This window comes from Manacus candei, unplaced genomic scaffold (assembly GCF_025592945.1).
Source record: "Manacus candei isolate 608988 ecotype Guabito, Panama unplaced genomic scaffold, ASM2559294v1 h1tg000028l, whole genome shotgun sequence".
Lineage (NCBI taxonomy): Eukaryota > Metazoa > Chordata > Aves > Passeriformes > Pipridae > Manacus > Manacus candei.
Window position 1 is genome coordinate 5,094,231 of NW_026138076.1, and position 25,513 is coordinate 5,119,743.

The following is a 25,513-nucleotide window of genomic DNA, read 5'->3' on the forward strand; positions in this document are numbered from 1 at the left end:
ACTTTTTTAAGAGATTTTTTTTTAAACCAGAAATTATCAAAACCAAAATGAAACCATAGTTCACGATGAATATTATTTACTTTATATTTTAATACCACAACAAAAATCACAGTTTTAAGAAAATTCCCATGAAATATTTAAAACTGAACCCATCGTGCTATTAAGTATGATTAAGTTTGCTTCTGCAGAATTCTGAGGTATATCTAATCATAAATACTAGTTTTTAGATGACTGAGAATAAATCTGAAACTTGTTGGGAAGCAGGGAAAGATTTTGTTAGTGTATTCAGAGTTTTTCTTTCCTATAATTTCTTCTGTCATGAGACTTGTAGGTATAAGAACCCTGTTGCTTGTAATTTTTAAAGGCTCTGTGTGAAATACCAAGAAAAAAAATGGCACGCAGCTCCCTTAAGTTCCATATTACTTCTACTACTGCTTCTACAGTAGGTTTTCAAAAAACTTAGTGACAGCACAACCTATAGGCATTCCTAAACATTGTTTTATTTTTAATTTTTAAAATTTATAGCAACGCATAACCACAAAAGCAAATGACAAACTCACACAAACTCCTTTTACTAATGCACTTGCGAAACAGCAAGACAAAAATCTTATACTTCAACCCCAGACTCTACAAGTTGCCATTTAATGAGTAATGTTGTTCATACAAATAAGAAAGCTAAGTGAGTACTTCAGAATTTGGTGGAGAGTTTGTCTGCTGTACCTTCATATCCTTATAAAGAAGCAAATTTCCTTCCCGTAACACAAAATAACGGTCTTGAAACTTGTTTCCAGACAGCAGTTTTGGTGGTTCTTCTTTGTACTTCAAATTGCCTGCTTTCACACTACCTTTCTCATTTTTCTCTACCAAGAAAAAAAAAAAGGCATCTTGTTAGAAGATGTTACAACAGTGGAAGCTGTACCAATTGCATGTTAGTGTTTGCAACTATCTATATTTTATTATTTATGGTTTTTGCTCTTCTTTTAAAGAACCTGTTGACAGTTATTCCACGCATGTTTATTGAGGAAGTTTCACAAGATTTTAACAGTGAAAAACATTAATGCATTAGATGCACAGTTGTGCATGCACAAAAAGTACACAAGTGATATTCAGTCTCAAACATCCAAACATCCAATTATGCAAACATACTTCAAAGTGTATCTAAGAAACCTAGTTAGATTGTATTTCAAAACTCAGAGTCATATTCTACTGTCATCTGCACAGTGCAGAGAGACTTTGGGACTACTTGGAAAAGTTTTTCTCAATCTCATCTTTCATACCGCCTGAAAACCAGTTGTTTAAAAAGTGGGAATTAAATTATTCTTCCTAATTGTTTGCAAAAAGAAGATAACTAAAATTTGTGACTGATTTTACTTCTGCTTTATATCTTAGTAAAATCTGGGGTCATTAAAAACATTTAAATAGATAACAGAAATTACAAAGATAATAAACTTCTACGATTTTGTCAAATAGAATCAACTACATTCTCATTAGCATGCGTGCCGTGAAAGGAAAAATCCAAAAAGAAAATTTCCAAGTATTTTCGTTAGAATTTAAGATCAAATCTAAAGCCAGAATTGATATATTTCAACAATTAAAATCAGAAGTTACTTAGATTTCCTCATTTATTAAGTGAAAATATACATGCACAGCTAAAAGAAAGCACTAATGTATTCCCTCTTTGCCAATAAGAATATTTATTTTATTTTCAGAACAGAATATGAATCCTCTTCCACACAATCACAAGGTTTTTTCTTTTATTTTTTTTTTAAACCATACCAAATGAGAGGAGCAGGATACTTCCACGTCTGTACCAAATCGGAAGATTTTAAATTTCTGCACACAGCTCTCAACATGACAAAAACTCATTCTAAACTTCACAGCACTCCCACCATAGCCAATCTATCAAATGCTTGATACTTACAAAGATCTTACAAAATAAATCTAAAATAATCAGAATATGTCCTGATCGGAATGTATTTTTCAGATACAAACTTTACAAAACATGATAAACTTGCTAGAACTTCGAAACCACTACAAACTAGATGCACTTCATCCATCCAGGATTGATCCACCTATGGTTTAGAAGCTTGCATTTCAAAGAATATCTCTGAATAATAGTCCCTGTTCTCAGAAATCAATACTTCCCACTCAAATTATACAACTCTTTACTGGTAAAATTTCAAGAACTTATATACACACACTTTATAGTGAATCTATTGTCTCATATTTTTCTAACAAATAAAACTTTAATGTGAAAAATTTTCAGGTAAGGAGAAGAAAAAGGGCCTTGAAACAGAGTGAAGCTGTACTGAGTATCTCTTATACCAAAACATAATACATATCTTGCCCTGCTGAAGAGCACTTGAAAGAGTGCTCCTGCAACAAGCATGAAAATCTATGGAATAAACTGTCAAGAAAGAGTACCTAAAAATCTGGAAGAAAGTGGAAAACTCACCACAAATTTACTGAAACATATCAATACAAATAAACTAACACCTTTTTCATGGAAAAGGGAAATTGATTTCTAGACAAGAGAAAATATATATCTAGACCCCAATACAATGTTTGATATTGCACAACAGGAGAAATTAGTTTAAAATGGACAAGATGAGAATAAGCATAACATTTATGGAAAAGGAGAATGTACTATGTATAAGGAACATGGGAAAAGTTGCACTGACAGGGAAGACAGTGATAAGTTGCCAAGATGAAATGAGGCTAATAGAGTTGTTCCTTTAGGCTCACTACTGAACCAACATTATTTCAAACACCACTCAAGTCTCTGGAAGAAAAAGGAGAAAAGTGCTGATGACACAAAGCTCTGAGGTAACATTAATAAAAAAAAAAGTCAGGAGTATCATAATTTAGTCTTTAAGATTATAACATGAATCAGGTAAACAAGGGAAATTCATTAAATTAATTATAAACATAACATGATCACAGTCCTATTAATTTTACTTCAAATGAAGAGGACATTCATCCATCCAGTTCTCCATTTGTATGCACTTAATCCACTGTTAAAAAAAATACTTCAGGTAGTAGTGGTTGAACATCTGGCCTGAGTTCTGTTACTCAGTGAAGAGGAATTATCCACACAGAGTGTAAAAGACAGAAAAGACTAAGGTCTCCCCTTCAAGCCAGCAGTTATTTCCTGTACATTTTGAGATGGAGAGTCACAGCATAACCAAGTGCCTCCTACTCTAAAAACTGGGAACATCCCTTCCCCAGAGATCTCATTCTATGTATTTTCTCACTCTGACACTATCCAGTGATGCAAGAATAACATTTATCTAAAAAGCCCTTATCTTTTTGTCCTGAAATAGCTGCTTTCTTGTTTTAACAGTGCGTACGCACAAAAAAATTGGAAATAGAAACAATTAATGCGTTGATTCCTGCAAATAAAAAACATGGATGAATGGGGCAGACTTTCTCTGCATCTGTGCCTACATTTCATATATATACACTGTTTTGCTCAAGCTAGTGAAGTCGCTCCTAAGTATTGCTAATTTTTCAGAGTAACTTCACAAGCTAAAAGTGTACTCGAAAACTCTACAGAGAACTGAGTTTATTTTTAACATTATTATAACACAATCCAGTTAGAAAAAAGTAATGTTTCAGAAATTAAGCACCTTCACCATGTAAAAGTTCCTTAAAATGGCAATTCCACTCTCAAGAAAAGATTTTGTAACACACGAGATTATTCTGCCATGTGGAGTTTGCAGACATTGATGTTGTAAGTCTGCAATATGGCAGACTTGCCTTTTCAAACCACTAAGAAAACCAGTATAACTTATTTAATAAGGTTTTAATTATTTTAAAGCAAATGGAAAAATCAATAAATATAATAAGTCAAAAGACAGTGTGTCTAGACTAAGATCAAACTGAATTGAACTGATGCAAACAATTACTGTGATGGGTTGCGACAACAAATGGAAGTAAAATTTAGGAGGTAGGAAGGAGTGCAAACAGCAGATCTCCCCTTTAACTAGTACTACATTTTGTAAATTGACAAACTGGTCTAATCCTTATGTGTTTCTCAGAGCAGTGATTCACACAGTCCTTATGATCCCTTTTCTGATTATACCTCAACACTTAGTCTGGTGATGGGAGTTCATATATCAAGCTTTTAATGAACTAGGCCATTTCTCTCCATTCAGGATCTGCTATTACACATTTAGAGACAGTGAAAGTTGAACATAGAAATCATAATTAGCACACTTGTTCAGGTTCATTCATATTTGTAAAATATCCTTTTACAGGAACAAAGCATGATGAGAGAAGGTTATTACTTTCAGAAGAATAAGCATAATAGCATAACAAGACACACAGACTGAAAGATTAATACATCTGTGTGCAAGAAAGAGAGGAAAAGATTACATATTTGAATAAGCCATTAGATAAAATAAGATGGGCATTAAACCAGGCATCATGTGTCACCATCACACATTTTACAGTGACAGCATACATACAGGATTTCAGCTGCTTGAAAATAGGATAGTGATTTTTGGACATCTAAACTTCCACTTCCCTCAAAGCAGATACTACATACTTAACAGGAAACTTAAATTCAGGTATTATTTGGGGGGGGAGGGAAGACTGGGGAAGCTTGTAAATCATATTTTTCCACTATATATTTGACCTATATTTCCTCTCAAGTGTCAGATCCTTTTTAAAGGCCACGTACTCTCCAAGTCATTCAGTTGCTTGAGTACGTAATTCAAATGAGTATGTCACCTGGGACAGGGCAACCCTGGATGTACGTAGAGACTGGGGAATGAGATGCTGGAAAGTAGGGCCACAGAAAGGGACCTGGAGGTCCTGGACAAGTTGAATATGAGTCAGCCATGCCCTGGCAGCCAGGAGGGACAACCGTGTCCTGGGAGGCATCAGGTAAAACATCACCAGTTGGTTGAGGAAGGTGATTATCCCGCTCCGCTCTGCACTGGTGTGGCCTCTCCTTGAATACTGTGCGCAGTTTTGGGCACCACAATATAAGAATATAAAGGTATTAGAGAGCGTCCAAAGGAGGGCAACAAAGATGGTGAAGGGCCTTGAGGGGAAGCCGTATGAGGAGCAGCTGAAGTCACTTGGTCTGTTCAGCCTGGAGAAGTGACCAGTCTACAACCATCTCATGAGAGGTAGAGGAGGGGCAGGCACTGATCTCTTCCCTGTGGTGACCAGTGACAGGACCTGAGGGAATGGCCTGAAGTTGTGTCATGGGGAGGCTTAGGTTAGATGTTAGAAAAAAGTTTTTCACCCAGAGGGTGGTTGGGCACTGGAACAGGCTCCCCAGGGAAGTGGTCACAGCACCAAGCCTGACAGAGTTCAAGTAGTGTTTGAATAATGCTCTCAGGCACACGGTGTGATTCCTGGGGCTGTCCTTGTGCAAGGCCAGGAGCTGGACTTTGAGGATCCTTGTGGGTCCCTTCCCACTCAGAATATTCTGTGATTCTGTGAAATTAACTTTCTAGCTTGGATGCATCAAATTCAATAATTGTTAGTAGTATAACATAATTATATAACTATAACAGGCCTACATACCAAGCCAAAAGTCCTCTACTCAGCACTGATGGTCAAACGCTTCAGACAGATAAAACCTCCATTCTGAATCATTGGTCTGAACACTTTCAGACTCTTTTCAGTACTAGCCGCGTAGTCCAAGACTCAGCTATTCAGTCCATCACACAACAACCAGTGAAGTATGAATTGGATACTGCCCCCACTTTAGGAGAAACTCTTAAGGCCATACAGCAGGTGAAAATCGGCAAGGTAGCTGGGGTTGATGGAATTCCACCTGAAGTCTGGAAACATGGGGGCCTTGCACTCCATACTAAATTTCATGAGTTTGTTCTGTGCTGTTGGGAACTAGGCAAACTACCATCAGACCTTCGTGATGCAGTCATCATCACTTTGTATAAGAAGAAAGGAATTAAATCAGACTGCTCAAATTACCGTGGTATTACTCTGCTCTCCATTGCTAGCAAAGTCCTGGCAAGAATACTCTTGAACAGACTAATACCCACTATAGTAGAAGGAATTCTACCCGAAAATCAGTGTGGTTTCAGAGCCAACAGGAGTACCACAGACATGGTGTTTGTTCTCAGACAACTGCAAGAGAAGTGTAGGGAACAGAATAAAGGTCTCTATGTAACCTTTGTCGACCTCACCAAGGTTTTCGATACCATGAGCAGAAAAGGTCTATGGCAGATTTTGGAACGCTTAGGTTGTCCCCCCAAGTTCCTTAAAATGATCATCTCACTCCACGAGGATCAGCATGGCCAAGTCAGATATGGTAATGCACTTTCTGAGCCCTTTCTAATAAATAATGGTGTGAAACAAGGCTGCGTTCTGGCACCAACTCTATTCACAGCCTTTTTCAGCATGATGCTCCAAAGGGCCACGGCAGACCTCGATGATCAGGACGGTATCTACATTCGACACCACACTGATAGAAGCCTTTTCAACCTAAGGCGACTGAAGGCCCATACTAAGACCTTAAACCATCTTGTCCAGGAGCTGCTTTATGCTGATGACGCCGCCCTTGTTGCCCACACAGAAGCAGCTCTGCAGAGTTTAACATCCTGCTTTGCAGACGCTGCTGAGCTCTTTGGGCTGGAAGTCAGCTTAAAGAAGACAGAAGTTCTCTATCAGCCTGCTCCTCAGGAAATCTTCCATCATCCCCATATCACCACTGGCGAATCAGAGCTCAAATCAGTCCAGCAGTTTAATTACCTAGGTAGCCTCATCTCCTCGGATGGTAAGATTGACGGAGAAATAGACAACAGGTAAGCAAAGGCATATAGTGCCTTCGGAAAGCTTCATAAAAGAGTTTGGCGAAATAAACACTTGAAGAAAAGTACAAAGATCAGTGTTTACAGAGCCATAGTGCTGTCTACTCTCTTATACGGATCTGAATCATGGGTCATCTACGCCACCACCTGTGTCTCCTAGAACACTTCCATCAACGCTGCCTCCATACAATCCTAAACATCCACTGGTCAGATTATGTGACCAATACATCTGTTCTAGAACAAGCAGCAGTCACAAGTATAGAGGCCATGTTGCTGAGAACACAGCTGCGTTGGGCAGGGCATGTCTCAAGGATGAAGGACCACCGCCTCCCTAAGATCTTGCTTTATGGTGAACTTGCCACTGGCTGCCGCAAGAGAGGAGCCCCAAAGAGAAGATACAAGGACTCCCTGAAACAACATCTCAGCCTTGGCCATATTGATCAACACAACTGGTCTACTCTGGCCTCCAATCGGGAGGTCTGGAGACACACCATCTATAACGCTGCTGATGCCTTTGAGAAAGCATACAGGATCACTCTTGAGGAGAAAAGACAATGCAGAAAGATTCGTGCCTTGCAGAATATATCACCTAAGGAGTCTTTCTGCTGTGCCTTTTGCAACCAGACATGCCTGTCTCGTATTGGCCTTTTTAGCCACCAACGTGCTTGCAACAAACGTGGGTAGAGCCCTTCCCAAATCTTCGTTCGCGAAGCCCAGCCATGAATAACTATATATAAATCACACATTTTATATATAATGCAATTTTTATATACAAGATATACGTAAACATAGTCCACAAAGAGTACGTATAGCATATTATGCATGTGGATGGACTGTGCAAAGCTGTACTATACATAAAAGAGTAGTCTTGAGCTTCACAGCAGTTCACAAACTGAACTGATTGCAGAATTTCTGTACATTTTATGTTCCAGTAGGAGAGCTTATAGTTTGTAGAAACAAAACCATCCATAATTTATATGTTTTAGGAGGAAGTTAGCACAACCCTCAGTAAATCCATAACTTTTATGAAGTAGCAATAATATAGAAGTTCTGGAGACTCTGCTCCAAACAAACATGTGAAAAAACTAAGTTTAAAAACGAAGTTACGTACCACTGTAGCGGTTCATCATGTCTGCTGTTAGAAATCTTTTTATGATCAGATATGCAGTGCCAGGCTCCGGTAGTGAACTCCAGTGAAGAACTTGTTCTAGTACATTCTCTGTATAATGCAGAGGACGTTCTGAAAAATGCCAGAAAAACAAAACACAAAAATCCAAAATTAAAATAAAAGACAAAACCCATCAAGATTGGAGGCCCTTACAAGTTACATATGCCTGGTACATAACACTGCCTCATTGACTTTGAGTTATAGAAGAACAATGCTTTCAAAATAGGACAAGTAAGGACTTAATTTACTTTCTGAAGCAATATCTTTGCTGGCACAATCTGCACTGGTAATGAATATAAAATTAAACAAACAGTAGCAAATATATAATCCAAATATCCAAATGTTCATTGATTCTTGTATTTAGTTATATTTTTTAATGTAAATACACTAAAGCACTGCTTTCAAACTAAATACAAAAGTTAGGAACTATCACAGGGCATAGCTAAATATGTTCAAACAGAACTGAGCCCTGCAGCAATACTGTGCCTCATTGGCCTAGGCTCAACGCAAAAACGAAACATCATAGCTACCAATTCTATAAAATCAAAGAACCAAAGAATTTGGAGCAATCACAGAGAAACAAAACCCTCAACTGGTATGGATTATACTGTCTGTTAATTATCAAAGCAGACTGAAACAGACTCCTGGTTTCATTACATTCCTTTTACTAGAAGGGAGAAGCATGTAGTCTTATTGGGTCTTCTCCCTCTTGCTGTAGTCAGGGAATTTCCAAACTTGCACCTTTATATTTCAACCTCATACAAAAAGTACAAGATTAATATAGCAATAGGCATGACTAGACCATATGTGTGCACTTCAAAACTTCAGATGTTCAGACATATATTTGTTGATAGGTACCATCCATCCTAAAAGAGAAACTCTGAGACCCTAGCACAGAACAGAAAAACTACAGTGGTAAGAAAATCCAGCCAGTACTCCATACATATCCCAGTTCATATACCACATAAAAGTAGAGAAGATCTTGCAGTAGTCACTAAATGTTCATTACCAGATCCAGCAGAAATCTGAGTGTGACATGTATTGCAACACAACCTGAGGCAACACTTGATGTAGATGGGGAAAGATTGCACTTTACCCCTCTAATTAATCCTTCCTATACATAATCACATTCCTGAAGGCTTTCACCTGCTCAGCAGCAAGCATCTACTGTAATTTAAGAAAACACAAAAGCCTTAACAATGGCTTTGTGGGTTACAACTTAGAGCAGTGGGTTCAAATGTCATTTTATTTCCAAAGAGAGATTTGCATACCAATTTGTGTTGGTCAGGCCTTGAGAAGAGCTGGGTACAGCTTCTGAAAAGTCAGACCTGTGTGACGCTCATGTTAGGTCACGCAGTCTAGCCCAGTGTCCCTTGAGTACTGAAAAGTATACTGCCATAATCTCATTTTTCACTTCTGCTACGGTAGATGAATATGAAATGTCAACAGCTGCTTTGGGACTGTCCAGAACTACACTCTAGCAGAATATATTTTCCTGAACACCTGAACACTTGTGCTTCAGTAAGCAACAGCCACAAATAACACACTTAAGTGACAGAAAAAACTACTGCTATTTTGGGATGCAAAAAAACCTACCCTACCTGCAGACTTGTGATACCACCTATATAAAGATTTTATTATTCTGACATGACACCAAAGCAGCCTAACAAAAATACCATTCTGTAGACAGCAGCTCAAACCCTATTTTATAACCCTATTTATAATTTTTCTAGCCCTTTTGTTTTAAATGATCAAACTTCTAAAATTTTCTTTGGATTTTTGGGAAACTGTGAGTGCTGACGTGATAAAGTGAAAACAACTTGATGCCTTTGTACAAGAGAGAAAACCCACTTTAAGGAGAACTTTGTAAATCAAATGCAGGAGACTGGCAAATCATTACATCTTCCTAGAACACCAGCTCTCCCACAGTAAACACCTACTGTTTTATTTACAGTTATATTTAAGACCATCTGTCATCATGGATTACACGGCACATAAATCATCATGCTGAAAACCATTACCTATTTTACTGGTAACAAACCTCATTTACAAACTATTCATCAATCACCTATTACTAAAAAAAAATATGCACCCTATTTTGTTAAAGCATATGGTATTGAATATTCTGCATTAAGCTAGATAAAATCATCAATTATTGCAGCTTTTCTATATGCAAATAAATTAATTAATTTTTAATATTGCAGTTTTAGTATTTTGAACAGCAAGCAGTCAACACATACATCCAATTACCCTTTCTTTCACTTAGGCCATCATATGCTGGTAAATATCTGGAACTAGTCATTTTCACCTTAAATAACATTAACTATCAGTAGAAAATTACTTTCTAGAAAATATAATTCCAACTTTCTTGCCTTCTCAGGGTTTGTTTTCAGGACAGTGTATCTTAAAAAGCAAATAAGTCTTATGAAATTTCAGGATTGAGTGCAACAAACGGAATACTACCACACACTGGACAGGTACCAGACCACGCAGGAACAAAAGCAGACAAATATTTTTTATCAGAAAGGTACTGTGATTATTTGTATATGTTTGAAACAAATATGTAACCTTTGTTTCTGTCATTGCGTATCAGAATTTCAACTCTCCTGTAAATGCCTCAGGTTACATAATATTCAATAGTGTTTGTTAAATGACACTAGTAGAATCAACTTTCAGCAGCAAAGACTCAAACGGTCTTTTAGTTCTTTAGTGTCACATTTGGACCAAAGACTGCATAGAACTAATTTTCTCTGTGTTCCAGCCCTTTGAAAACCCACTAGATTCGGCCATAGCACCACAGGAGTATTGATGAGTGTCTCTTACTACAGGTATTATTTTTATTTTTAAACAATAATTTGCTTGTTCTGATGCACTGATTCTTCCAGAAAGGGATCCATGAAGAAGACATTTCTTCAACACTGTCTCTGTGACTGACAGATGATGAATTAGGACTCACTTTAGTTTTCTTTTTGCTCGGTTGTTTTGGGTTTAAAACACTCGTGTGCCATTTCTAATTTGTGTTTGAAACTTGTTTCAATAGGAAACACTCTAATCCCCGGCCTGTATTTATTGTCCTATGTCCTATGTGCCTTAGTGCCTCACTCTGAGTTTCATTTTGCCATTCGTCCATAGTCATTAGCTCAGACAACATTTCTATCCAACACTAAAATATGAGTTGTTGCACTGAAATACCTCAAGAAGCTGTTGCAGGGTCTATCTTTTTACTTACTTTTATGTTCCCTTGGCCATATCTAGTTTAGTTTTCATTTGCCTGTGTTATATATCAAGTTTAAGAAAATAAAATTCCCTCTTCAATTTTTTCCAATGCTAAGAGAAAAGAAATAGGATTTCTAGTGTACTTGTAGGAATTATCAGGACTCTTCTAAGGATAATAGATGCTAGCATTCTTAGTCAGTTGTCACCCACATTCATTAATCTGGAAATTAACTCTACATTACAACCCTATACAGCATCACCAACAGACTGCAAGATGTGAAGGGTTCAGGATCACTTATTTTAAGTTAAAAAAGAGAATACACTTCCATTCTAGTTATTGATACTGCCAAGGTCAAGACTGAGTATATAAGTAATTATATACTTACATAGTATAAAAGAGATCTGAAAATCAAGTACAACAAAACTATTCAAACAATATTGGAACATTTAGTAAACTTCTTTCCAATTCCTTATACTTTTTTTTCCTTAACTTGAAAATAGGTATCTTCACTACAGAAATAAAATAGTCCACAGTCTCCTTCTGTACCATAACAGTAAGAACAGCAACTTAAATGCAAATAAACGTTGCATATTTCTGTCCCCATGTATTCCAAAAATCAGATTACATTAGTGAGTATTCATCAAAATACGTTTTAGTTTAAAAAATTCCTATTACTCTACATTATTTTAAATATCTCTAATAATAAAATGCCCCAGTATGTTATACATGTTCCAGCATGTATAAAGCATTCCCAATGTTAAAATCGCTTTACACTTCATTAATATTGTGACCATGTGACATTTGCTTTTGTTGGGAGCAGAATCATATTTCAAATAATTTTTTCAAGAATATGTTAGATACATCCTAATGCCACTTGCCATAAACACAGGATTATACACTTTATGCCTCCTTTTTCATCTACATACATAAAGTAATTGACTAAATAATGTAAAAAAGATTCCTTCTCCTAAGTATTACATGTATGTTCTCATTTCATTTTTTGAAAAGCATTATTCCTTATAAAATCAAGTGCTGACATTCTAATGAAAATAAGTTTCTTCTTTAAGACTTATTAGTAAGACCTACTTTTCTATAGCTGATGATTAATGAACTGCAAAGCACTGTAATATAAAGAACATCTTTTCAACCCCCAATTTATAAGCAATTTACAACAATTCATCACATTACTTCTGGTAAAGTGTAGAAAGAAATCATGCAGACACCACAGCCACCAGATGTAAAACACTGGCATGAAGGCTAATAATTTTTTACCATAAAGTCTTTAACTAAGTTTTTGATGATGTTAAGTATTGAAAAATTAAAATAACAAAAGCTGATTAAACTTGCATAAATTTTAATGTCACCAACCAAGTTCTCCATTTTCAAGTACTTCAAAAGCAGCCCAGATATCATCTTTGTTGGGAATAATGTTTTTGATTCCTAAAACATCATTAGTTAATTCCTCTGCTTCCATCAAAGGTGATACCTGTAATACAAAATGACTCAGTTTATATTTCAATTACTGATTTCTGATTCATTTTTTCAAAGTGTTCCTCCCTGTAACTACCTTAAAAAAAAAAAAAAAAGAGCAGTAGTAGATATATATGTTGGAAATCCATAAATCATTCATCAGACTCCAACATGCTTTTCTTATTTTGTTCCATGAGATTGAAGTTGGTAACTTGAAATTCCCTTTCTCTACCATTAAAAGATTTGGAAAAAAATAAAGCCTTAGTATGTTTTCTTGGGTGTGGGAAGGCAAATATTACAGCAGCATCATTTTTTTTTATCTTAGCAATGCATATTCCCATTTTTAATTCAATTTTAAAAAGCATGTGCATATGTGTATCTATGTATACCACATACCCCACATATATACAAGCACAAGTGCTTGAGAGTTATATGCTGAACAGAACCAAAAGGAAACAAAGTCAGAGAGGTGTAATAAAAAATCATAAAAATCATAGAGCACTATTACGTGGAGATGAGAGTATTTAAAATACACTATCCAACAGAAGGCTGAAAAATCTCAATTATTGTTAGTAACAAGCTTTGGTTTCTTAACACTCAAGGCATGCAGAAATGTAAAGCCACAGGCAAAAAGAAAAATCGAGAGGAACATCATTTAAATGGCCTATACTATTAAATAAAACCAACATTCATTGAGTACTTGTTAATGTTCTTGTGTGTTGCACCCATAGAGTTGCAACAATTTATACTGCTGTATACTACAATAAAATAAAAGGACGTCTACCCTTTAAAACTGTATCATATTTTCCTTAAAAATGCAAAAATGCATCACAATCAGTCTTCACATAATTTAGGCAACATAGCAAGGTCTAAAATAGTGATAAACATAAATGCACACTTTCCTGTGCAATTATATAAAAAAGATGTATTAAAATAAATTGATACACTTCATGAGAAAGTGCCTCCAAAAAAATCACTGTATCATTTTCATACACTAACCCTGATGATAATACTACAGTCTGGTTCCTTTCTTTCCACATAAACTTCAATAAGCAAATCTCCAGCCTGGGAAACCTAAAACAAAATAATTAAAAAGAAAATTAGACTGTCTTAAAAGCTTTAGAAATATTCTTTTAAATAGGGAAAGTACAATTATTATCTAGTAGATGTGCTAGAACCTAATGAAGTCAAACTCTTTTTCCACCCACTTATCTACAACAGTAGTACAAATGTTGACTATGATGGGAAATCCTGCACTATATTCACTTTTATTTGAATAGTGTAAGGAAAAAAATACCTCTTCACAGGTTCAGGAGGAAAATCCTAACCCTGACTAAATCCAACAGAACTACATCAAAGAAAATGAGCACATTTTACAAATATACATTCAAGTAAGAACAGGAAAACTAAGGGAGACATGAAGTAAGTGGAAATTTTAGATTTATATTTAAGACTTCAAAGTCTAAGACATAAGTGTACCTTAGTATCTTAAACTGACAGAACCATAACTCTTATTTAGAAGTTACTCAAGCTCGCTTCAGAACCAAAACAGATGATTACAATTTAAAACCAAGAAAAAAGGACTGTAACCCTAAATTGACTTAGTTATGAATGAGAGAAAAATTACAAATAACAGAATATTTCAGCCATATACCCATGTGTACATATTCAGAAAATCTAAATTCATTACTACAAATACTACATTTATGATTCTTAATCACAATGAAAACTTGTCATTTCGTAATTAAAGAAGGAATCAAAACAAATGTTCTTGTTCTCTGTCAAATTTGTTGGAGAGATATCTAAACTATATGTACAATGTTAATGTGGAACAATAAGATAAAGTAAAATGTATGACATAATTGTACCCTTTAATTAATAAGCCAATATAAAGAAGTAAAAATCAAATTAACACTAAGAATAACAATTTGTGTTTTTATTTTGAGAAAAGTATTGATAGTGATGCTACATATCTATATATTACTACAAAGAGAGGAAGAGGTTAAAAAAAGTATAGAGAAACATATATTTATATAACAAGTCAAGCCTTGTGATACATTTTGACTAATTTACAGAAGCTAAAGTTACATTTTTATAGAAAAATAAATGGCAGTGCTGAATTTTAAATGAGATTAACATTCTGAAAAACAGTAGCTTCTAAGTTAGTTTAGCCTCTGAGAATAGAAAACTAATGGAAACATTTGTGATGAAAAACATTACAAAGCTACTTTGAAGAAAGCTGCTTAATTATAGTGGCACAGACTCAGAAAACCTCATTTAGTTGTAAAATTTGCTTTTCAGATGATATTACAGAAAAAGGTTGGAAATAAGAATGAAGTTGACACATGATTTCCACTGGGCTCATGTACACAACCGTATGGAGGGAAAACGTGATGTAAATTACAGCAACAACTGGCATAAGTATATGGTGGACAGAGAATAAAGAGTGGCTAATGAAGTGCCACCTGGAACAGAACTTCAGTGACATTTCAGACATGTGAACTTCCAGTCCTTCAGCAGAAATTCCGTACAGTTTTTCTTCTCTGAACACTCTGCATCACCAGAGATAATACTACTGTGGCAACCTGTATATTCCAATATAATAAATATACACATCACTGATTTTTCCACAAAAATGCACACATTCTGAATGCAATAATGTCAGATTATCAGTTGTCAAATGTAAAGAATTCTTACAATTCTTAATTGTAGCTGCTTGAGGCCTAAGTTGCCAAATACTCATTATGCTTACATGATTACAATGATGCTGTTATGTCACTCGGTTGTATCATGTCATCAGTTTTATCAGTAATTGGAAACCTGCAGAAAACTGCTGCGGCAAACTGATGAGACTGGCTGAGCAAGAACATGTGCTGAGCCACCCCATCTCAAGCCACCTGGCTTGAGTACAACTTAACAACGGCACGGTGTCTGAGGTGAAGCAGAGGCCTCACAGCCCAATGCCTCAGTGAAGCACAGATGAGCACCCACACCTCTGTATGGAGATGTTAGCCTCACTCCCCTTTAACCATGCATAGCTGGATAAACTTGGTCCTTTAAGGAGGAGATGATGTGTGGTTTTAACATGCTGCAGGCAAAGGTCAGATGGCCTTTATTGCTGCCTCAGCTGTATGGAGGATGAAGTGATGCTGAAGTGTCATGGTTCTCTTCTGCCTTTGATTCAAGCACGGGTCTTAGCCTGACCAAAGGTAACCAAAACCTTCATTATTTCTTATTTACATATGAAAAAATACACCCACCAATATGAAAATGAGAAAGTGGCTGCCCCGACATCCATGATGGCAGCAACAGGTAACAAGTAATTTTACTATAGTCCCATGTCCATTTCTAAAAATACAAATTTGATATCTGGAATCCTCTGTTTTAGAGGACAAGATCACAACCCCTCTTCAGGGACAAGTCAACAAGTTTGCTCCTCTCTCCTCCCCAAAGCAGGGATGCCCCTTTGGTAAGATCTGTGCCTCCAACTATTTTGGAGCATACCTGGGTGGCTCTAAGCTTAAATAATGGTAAAGTTAAGTTTAGTGCAAAGCTGAATTTGTTAATTTACCTTAAATTGCTAACTTAGCTTTGTTAGTCAGTTGCTAGCTTTAGTATATTTAGTGCTGATGGAGTAAGTGCATTTAACAGCAATTTTGAACCTGTACTTCTGTTGCTTCAGTAAACCACAAAATTCATGAATCTGTAATCATGAAAGTTCCAAGCCTGGTAAAATGTAAAGTGTATCCACCTCTAAAATCTAGTCTTCTGAAATTATGATTAATATGCACTATATACTCATGACAGAAGTTATAATTGTAAAATATAACAATGATGAAGGTTAATCTTTTTCAAAAGCAGTTCATGTTAGTCCAGGTCTGACTCTAACATATTCCCTCAGCAAAACCTACTGACAACACCATGCATATTTAGAGAAATGTAGAATTCTTCTAGAGAAACAGATACACATAAAATCTCTAAACAACCTTCTAACCACATAGCAGAATCAGTGGGCTTCAGGCAGTGAAAACTTTGAAATAATATGAAGCACTTCCTCCTGCACTGAAGAGGTACCAGGCATTAGACATCGATGCATTTCATATGTGCATATGAAGTTTCAGGAAAATGTGCTTTTAAATGAAACACTAGTTACATTAATCGTCTGCTACAAAAAAAACCAAAAAACCCCAAAGACCATAAAATCAAAACCAAACCAACCAAGCAAAACAAAACCAACTAAACAAAACAAAACCAAACAAACAAACAAACAACAAAACAAAAACCAAATTCAAACAAACAAACAAAAAAAAACCAGAAAATGTTCCACAGCTTAATTCAGAGGGAAAAAATGTTCATAGTCACAATCAAATTACCACAAATGACAGTCAGGCTCTTGAGGACTCCATTCCTTAGTTGTTATTTCAAGGGTAGCAGGTTGACATAACAGAAAGACTGCAGTCCTAATCCTTAAAAGCAGTTCAAACTTCAATTTATTAACCAATAAAAGGTAGAAATTTTGTTCCAATGTCCATCACTTGTTTAGAAAGCTAACAAGAAAAATGCCATTATCTCTGGGGCAAGTGCTCCCAAACAACTTACAGTCTTCTCAGGTCATATTTGCTATCTAGTGGCTCTTTTCCTAGGGGATGCCATACAGCAGAGATATCAATGATTCAATAAGGTCCAAAAATATTTTCTAACTCAAACTCAGCATTTTATGATGTCTTCAAATACAGTATTAATTAAGAATAATTATTAAATCCAGTAACTCAATTACTATTTTTCTCATAATAGGTTGTGAAAACATGTACTGAATATTATGAATTCTAAGTATTTTCCAAGTAGAAATCTGGAATCACTCCAGATACACAATTTTAAAACACCCCAGTGTGAGGGGGAGGCATTGTATGTAACGGAAGGGTTAGAATGTACAGACCTCACCATTGGCAACAGCACGAGTTGAGAGCCTCTGGGTAAGAATCAAGGTGCAAACAAATAATGCAGATATCCCGCACAGGAGTCTACTATAGACTGGCCAAGATGATGCCACCAACAAATTTTTCTATGAGGAACTAAGGGACACTTCCAAGTCAACTGCCCTTATCCTTATGGGGGAATTCAACTTGCCAGAAATTAACTGGGAGGATCATATATCTGGTACAACATGGATCAGAAGATTCCTAAAAAACCCATATGACAACTTTATGGAACGGGTCCATTAAGTGTCCTAAGGTCTGTAAGGGAACAAACTTGGAAAGATGCCCTCCTTGATCCTTGATCCAACAGAGTGGATCTAATGAGTGACATGGAGATTGGAGACTGTCTTGGTCACAGTAATCATGAAGTGATCAAGTTTAAAATCTCTGCTGACAGAAGGAAAAGGGCCAGCAAAATTTCAACTGTGGACATGAGGAAAGAAGACTTCAGGCTGGTCAGGGAACTAGTAAGTAATGTCCCATGGGAAAATGTTTTCGTAGGTGCAAAAAAACCTGCTGGTCACTTTTTAAACATTACGTTCTAAGGCCACAAGAACAGGCAATTTCTAAATGTCAAAAGTTGAGCAGATGAGGTAGAAGGCCAGCTTGGCTGACCAGGGATCTTCTCTAGGAAATAAAACAAAGAGGAAGGTGTACACCCAATGGAAGCAAGGGGAAGTGATGTGGGAAGAATTCAGAGATGCTGCTTGCCACTGCAGGGAAAAAATTCGTGTGGCCAAAGTTGAAGCTGCCCAGAAATGTGGGGGACAATAAAAAGAGTTTTTTCAAATATATTAATGGAAAAAAAGGCAGCATAGAAATAAAATCAGGATGAGGATGGTCACCTCACAAGCAGGGACAGAGACAAGGCAGAGGTGTTTAACACATTCTTTGCCTCTGTCTTCAACACAGATGATGGACCAAGGGGGTCTCAGTGCCCTGAGCTGGAGGACCATGACTGTGAGAATGATCAACTCCCAGTCAACCCTGAAATTGGGTGGGATCTGCTGCTCCAGCTGGATCCCCAAAAATCTATGGGGCCTGATGGGATTCACCCAAGAATTCTCAAAGAGCTGGCTGATGTCATCACAAAACCTCTCTTGATGATTTTTAAGTGGTCTTGGGAATCCAGAGAGGATTCCCAAGCTGACTGGAAGCTGGCAAACATTGTCCTGATTTTCAAGAAGTGCAAGAAGGAGGACCTTGGAAACTACAGGCCTGTTAGTCTCACTTCAGTGCCTGGTAAAATCATGGTAAAGATTATTCTGGGAAGTGCTGAAAAACACCTGAAAGACAATGCAGTCATCAGTCACAACCAGCACAGCTTCCCTCAGACAAAGTCCTGCTTATTGAACATGAATTCCTTCTATGACAGGGTAACCCACCCAGTCGATTCAGGAAAGCCAGTAGATGTGATCATTTTGTTCTTCAGCAAAGCTTTTGATACTGTCTCTCAAAGTATCCTTCTGGACAACATGTTCAACATACAGCTGAATAACCATGTTACACAAAGGGTGAGTAACTGGCTCACAGGTCTGGCACAAAGAATTATAGTGAATGAAGTGACATCAGGCTGGATCCAGTCACTAGTGGGGTTCTGCAGGGCTCCATCCTCAGCCCAGTTCTCTTTAACATATTCATTAACAATCTGGACACAGGACTTGAAGGAATACTAAGTAAGTTTGCCAACAAGACTAAATTGGGAGGAGCTGTTGACGACCTCAACTTATCAGAGATGCACAATCACCAACAATATAAGGCTCAATAAGGAAAATTGCTGGATTCTGCACCTGGGATGGGGCACTCCTGGTTGTTTCTATAGACTAGGGAACATGAGACTGGAGAGCAGTGCTGTGAAAAGGGACCTGGGAATCCTGGTTGATGGCAAGTCCAATATGAGTCAGCAGTGCCCTGGCAGCCAGTAGGGCCAATTGTATCCTGGGGGGTATCAGGCAAAGCATCACCAGCCAGTTGAGAGAGGGGATTGTCCTGCTCTGCTGTGCTCTGGTGAGGCCTCACCTTGAATATTGTGTGCAGTTTTGGGCACCACAATATAAAAAAGGCATTCAACTATTAGAGAGTGTTCAAAGGAGGGCCACAAGGATGGTGAAGGAACTGAGGAGAAGACTGAAGGGAAGCAGCTGAGGTCACTTGGTTTGTTCAGCCTAAAAAAGAGGAGACTGAGGGGAGACCTCATCGCAGTCTACAACTTCCTCATGAAGGGAAGTGGAGGGGCTGGTATCAATCTCTTCACTCACATGACCAATTACAGGACTTGAGGAAACAGCATGAAGCTGAGTCAGGGCAGGTTTAGGTTGGATATCAGGAAAATGTTTTTCACCCACAGGGGGGTGGAGTGCTGGAACAGGCTCCCCCAGAAAGTGGTCACAGCACCAAGCCTGAAAGAGTTCAAGAAGTGTTTGGACAATGCTCTCAGGCACATGGTGTGACTCTTGGGGTCTCCTGTGTAAGGCCAGGAGCTGGAATCCATGATCTGGATGGGTCCTTCGAACTCAGTATATTCTATAATTCTATGATTCTATCATATAAAATCTGGGGGATTTTTTGGCTATCTTTTTATGTGGCTATTTATTGGCAGATACTTCCATTCTGCAAGACAGACATTAGAAATAAATTTCAAATCATTTCTCAGTAACTTGGTCACTCCCCACCAGACAAAGCAGGAAATGGACATTCTAATACGCGCACTGACAGAAAGTCATTATGGTAAGAGGGCTTCATGCCACTACAACCCAGACAATAAGGGAATATGAGATAAAAGAATGATTCCAGATAGCAATTCACAGAACATGCAATTTCAACATGTATTTCCAAGACCCTGTCTTCTTAATTATGGCTTACAAGGTACCATGAAAATATTGCTGGAAGCAGGAAGTTAGCCAACAGAGAAAGCATTACAGATTTTCTCTGCTAGCCTTCTCTCCTTTTCTACAACCCTATAAACTCCAAAATCACTGAAAGCTTCTCCTCCACTACTTTAGATTTCTGTAAAAGCTTTTAAGCTCCCTACATCTCATTTTACCTCTCTTAGTTCATCCACCTTGGTGTTACAAAGCTTAGTGATTTTTGCTATAATTAGGATTGGACAGAAATACCATTCAGACAGTGAAACATGGTATCACTTTGCTGTTTCTTACAACTTCAATTTCAATAATTTTGAAACTATTCAAAAGTTGTTACAAGTAGGACTGGAACTTAAGATGACAATAAGTGGCATAAGATCTCCTATTTTCTTATATTGTATCCTAAAGTTCACTGTTTGACTTTCAGCATGTGTCTGAAGCTTCCCCAAATAATATTTGTGCCTTGGGGTTCTAGAAACGGTCGTAAAACAGGATGCAACTGAAGACTCAGATGCTTTAAACTCAAAGTGATGGTGTAACTCTAATAAAGAGAGACCATATATACCCAAAGCTCATGAAATAATAAAAGCTAATACACATTTTAAGGTATTTAATATGTATGTTTAAAATTAAAAAAAAAAACAGAGAGGACATCACTCTTGCACTTGCAAATGTTGACTATTTCCTTCTAATACAATTTACGAAGCATAGTAAAAGCATGTAAATTAACCTGTAAGCTTGGGCCAGAACGTAATTCCACAAGATGCTTTACACAGAACTGTTTTACTTTATCAGCTCATGCCTCCTCTTTCATTTCAGTTTATGTCCCTCACCTCTGTAGTTAACAACACTGATCACGACACAAACTTTTACAAATTTACTTTTAGAAATCTAGGTATAAAAAAACCAACAAAATGGTCTTTGTTGAAATTATTCTCACACCAATTGATATTTGCCACTTACCTGAGTGTCTTTCCACTTGGTAATAAAGCTGTTCTCTATATCCATTTGTTTGACCTGGTCTTCATTTATCTGTTTAAAATGAATAGTTCTTGATCAATAAATAATAAATATTGTAACAATTACCAATACTGTCAATCATGTTCTTATAGAAGCACCTATGCAAAATATTCTATCAGTCAGAAACAGTTCTTCATTGATGATATTCATTATTATAAACTTGATGAAATAAATTTTAAAACAGAGAGGAATCCATGAAAAACTGCCAAACAATGTTAGAGTGGAACAGTAAACTCTAAACCAAAATGCCTAATAGGAAATGCTGTGAGTAGTATCTTTTCTATTCCATTGAACTTAAGACTCTTTCTAGAACAAAGGAAAAAAACGCATTGCAATCACAGCTCAGAGACTAAGAACACAAAATCCTTCCATGCTTCAGTTCTCATCAGGCTCATAAAATTTTATTAAAAGTATTATTTTAAATAGTCATAATCATAAAATTATCTTAAATTTAATACGCTGCTGATGGCAAGAAGAATGTTCACCATTTTGGAAAACAGTAGCTCACAGCATCCCATAAATAGCTTTTCCTACACAGATTAAGCTAGCTGGGAAATAAAATTTAGAGTAGGCCAAGAACAACATCCACTGAATTAAGAGTTCAAAAACCCTGCAAATCCTCAGATCATTTAACTAATAGCAAGATCATTTTAAAGAAGTTTCTATATTTTAGCATCTCTAACAACTGAGCAATTAGGATACTTTTACATAAAGATACCTACATGAAAAATTTGCACGTAATTTTTAATTAGATCTTCAATTACATTGACTTCTTCACTAGTTTGGCCCTTAGTTTGAAATAAGCATGAGGAAAACACCATGGCTAAATTGTGAGGGTTCATATGATTAATTTCAGAACACTTCTGCACCCTGTTGAAAGAAAAATAAACATAGTTAGAAGGTTTCATTGTTCCTTTAATTGTCTGAGGCAGCTTACAGAATACAGACTTCATTTCAAAAAGAATAACTCCCTTAAATGAAATGAAAACATGTACTATTACTTATTTATTTTATATTTCTTTATATCCTTTATCTTTCATTACAGAAATGAAAACTTTCTAACTGCATTTCAAGTGATACAAAAATTATTTAGAGTTAAAAAGAATAAAACCAGAATAGAATAGTTGAGTTGGAAGGGACCTACAACGATCATCTAGTCCAACTGCTTGATCACTTAAGGGCTGACCAAAAGTTAAGCATGTTGCTAAGGCCACTGTCCAAACACCTCTTACACACTGAGAGAGTTGGGGCATCAACCATCCCTCTAAGAAGCCTGTTACAGTGTTTGGCCACTCCCTCAGTAAAGAAATGTCTCCCAGGGACAAGTCTGAACCTCTCTGGATGTAGCTTTGAACCATTTCCATGCACATTATTACTGGATATGAGGGAGAAGAGACCAGCACTTCCCTCTCCACTTCACCTTCTCAGGAAGAAGTACAGGGCAATGAGGTCACCCCTCAGCCTCCTTTTTTCTGAACTAGACAAGCCCAAAGTCCTCACGCAATCCCCATAGGCCATTCCTTCCAGCCCTTTCACCAGCTTTGTTGCCTTCCCTTGGATACATTCAAAGAACTGAACATCCTTAAATTGCAGACCACAGAACTGCACACAGTACTCAGGTGAGGCCACACCAATGCTAAATACAGTTTCACTGTAATATGCAAAGAAGTAGATCCTACAAACGTATCATCTAAGATCAAACAAAATGTGGAAAGAAATTAGATCCTTAGTTCCTATACTTAAGTGTTCATATCAGTTCTGTTTATATAATGTCTCTTCCTTTAGAGGCAAACACTTTAAAGCACAGCAGAATTTTGGCTGCTATATGTGGGAAACCGAACAGGTGCTCAGCCTGGAAAGCCAGGGGCAGCTGCCCAGCAAGAGGCCTCAGAGATAACGATGGGTGACTGTGACAAAGAGGACCAAAGAATAAAATCCCTCTTTTAGTGATGCACTTAGACTGTTTTTATTAATAATCAACATCGAAGAAAAACTGAAACTGTGTCAGAATAGGTTTCAGGCATCGGCAGTTATCCACATGAATTCAAACTACTTGCAGAACAGATGCAACAGCATACTAATATCTCCAAACTGGATATGCTTAGAAATACCCTTAAACACAATACATACTATAATCTTTTTCCTAATAATGGTGCCAATTAATTTCACAGAAATATAAATAGTTTTTAAATGACATCTGCTATGTACCTAGCTAGGTAACTTATTTTTCAACACAAATATTCTGTGAAGAGAATTTTCTACATATTCTCTACCCACTACAATTAACCAGAAATATAATTTGACTTGTTCAATAGATGATATAATACACTATAGACCAGTAATATTAACCATGACACCATAGAACCACCCTATCACATACATTTTTATATATTTTCTGCCCCTTATTTGATCTTGGAAGAAGACATGACCTTTGGTGCTTAAACAAGTTTGTATTTTGGATATTCTCTACCACTACCTACCTTGTAAAATGAAGCACTGATGAAAACCAGAAAGGGTAGGCAATTCTCAGAGTTATTATGTGCAAAAAGATTGCAGAGAAGAACATTTTCACTGAAAAAAATCTTTTAATTTCAAGAACGATTTGCAACAATCCTCTGGAAGACTAGCTGACTGGAGTGAAATGAGATTGTATTAAGAAGCTACATCAAAAATTACCCTACTTGGACACATACACTGGCAGCCCTCTCTCCCTGGAAGGCTGTTCTAATCCATTGATTTTTATAGATACCTACTGCCAAAATTACAACCAAAGAAAAAACAGATTATCAATTAAAGGGATTCAAATGTAATTAATTGTCGCAACTAGGTAAGCTTTTGTGATTACTGGTTAATGAAACAAGTCACATTCCATATATGGTAGAGTTATACTAAGAACACATTACAAGAATTTCTCTACTACAATGCATCGTTTGCAATGACCTGTAAAGATGTTCAATTAAAGCAGCCAAGGTTGCTCTGTTGACTGGTGGAAGCGAATGAATAAAAGCTCCATACTTCCTCACACGTTCCTTTTCATTCTGTGTATCTGCCAGAAAATAATAATCATTGAGCATTAATAACAATGCACACCAAAACCCAACAGCAGTTCTCATGAACTATAACAACATCATCCAGTCCTTTAAAATTACTATTTACCCAAACAACCTCTACTTCATAAAGGCAGTGCTGACAATCTACTAGCAAAAAACTCTATTATTGTACACCAGTTCAGGGAAACAGCAACAAAGAGTGACAGTTCTATATTCAAGCCCCATTTGCTACAGTTTAAGACTAAATCCCAGAATAGTAATTGCTTTTCCTCTCAAAGCATATTTAATCTGTAGCTTGTACATGTGAGTGGAGCTGTGTATGCACAAGGGCAAACATACTTCTAAGAGCTCCCAGAAATGAGAAAGGAAAAGACCTTTTCATATTTTAAATTTTTACTGGAAAAGTGTCTCAAGGCCCTAAGTAGTTTGAAGACCAAGTATTCAAGACTGATAAGAGGAGAGCAAAGGGGAAGGGCTGGTGAACAAGTTATACAAAGTTACACATAGCTGAACAATGGCATTGCCAATGACAGGAATTCCAGCCTTGGGAATGACAGTATCTGAGACACAGCCACAGCTCTCAAGTCTGTCTCCCTGTACTGCATAGAGCATACTCCTCCTCGGGACATAAGCAAAGTTAATCTCTTCCATCGCATCTCTTCCATTAAAAGAAAAAATAAACTAACAACAAAACAACATTTTAAAAGTCTTCTACTCTATCTTCCTAAGTCTTTTAGTCTTCCCACAAGTACTTTCAGTATCACTTAACTATAACAGCACAGGATTCTCTGCTGTAAAGCTGAAGCAGAATTTTAGCCCCATGTGCATATCAGGAAGTGGAATCACTATAACATCATTAAAAAAAAAGTTATCTTAAATCTAAACTACCACAGATTTTTCTGATTTCTGATGAGAAGAATCTTGTGGTAAGTGAATAAATTCTTAATAGTCTTTCCC

At 36.8% G+C, this 25,513-nt stretch overlaps 1 protein-coding gene across 2 annotated transcripts in view; it reads right to left on the reverse strand.

The window, feature by feature from the left end:
• ARAP2 (ArfGAP with RhoGAP domain, ankyrin repeat and PH domain 2) overlaps window positions 1–25,513 on the reverse strand; it is a 122,912-nt gene that overhangs the window by 16,093 nt on the left and 81,306 nt on the right. The window contains exons 23-29 of one of the 2 annotated variants that reach the window (XM_051789906.1): window positions 24,447–24,552; window positions 22,229–22,376; window positions 21,450–21,518; window positions 13,646–13,720; window positions 12,545–12,662; window positions 7,903–8,031; window positions 721–860 (exon numbers count right to left, since the gene is read on the reverse strand). In XM_051789906.1, coding sequence (XP_051645866.1) covers window positions 721–860; window positions 7,903–8,031; window positions 12,545–12,662; window positions 13,646–13,720; window positions 21,450–21,518; window positions 22,229–22,376; window positions 24,447–24,552 — 785 coding nt within the window. Of the gene's footprint in view, window positions 1–720; window positions 861–7,902; window positions 8,032–10,888; window positions 11,717–12,544; window positions 12,663–13,645; window positions 13,721–21,449; window positions 21,519–22,228; window positions 22,377–24,446; window positions 24,553–25,513 lie in introns of those variants that run through there. The other variant, XM_051789907.1, reaches the window with a different exon arrangement.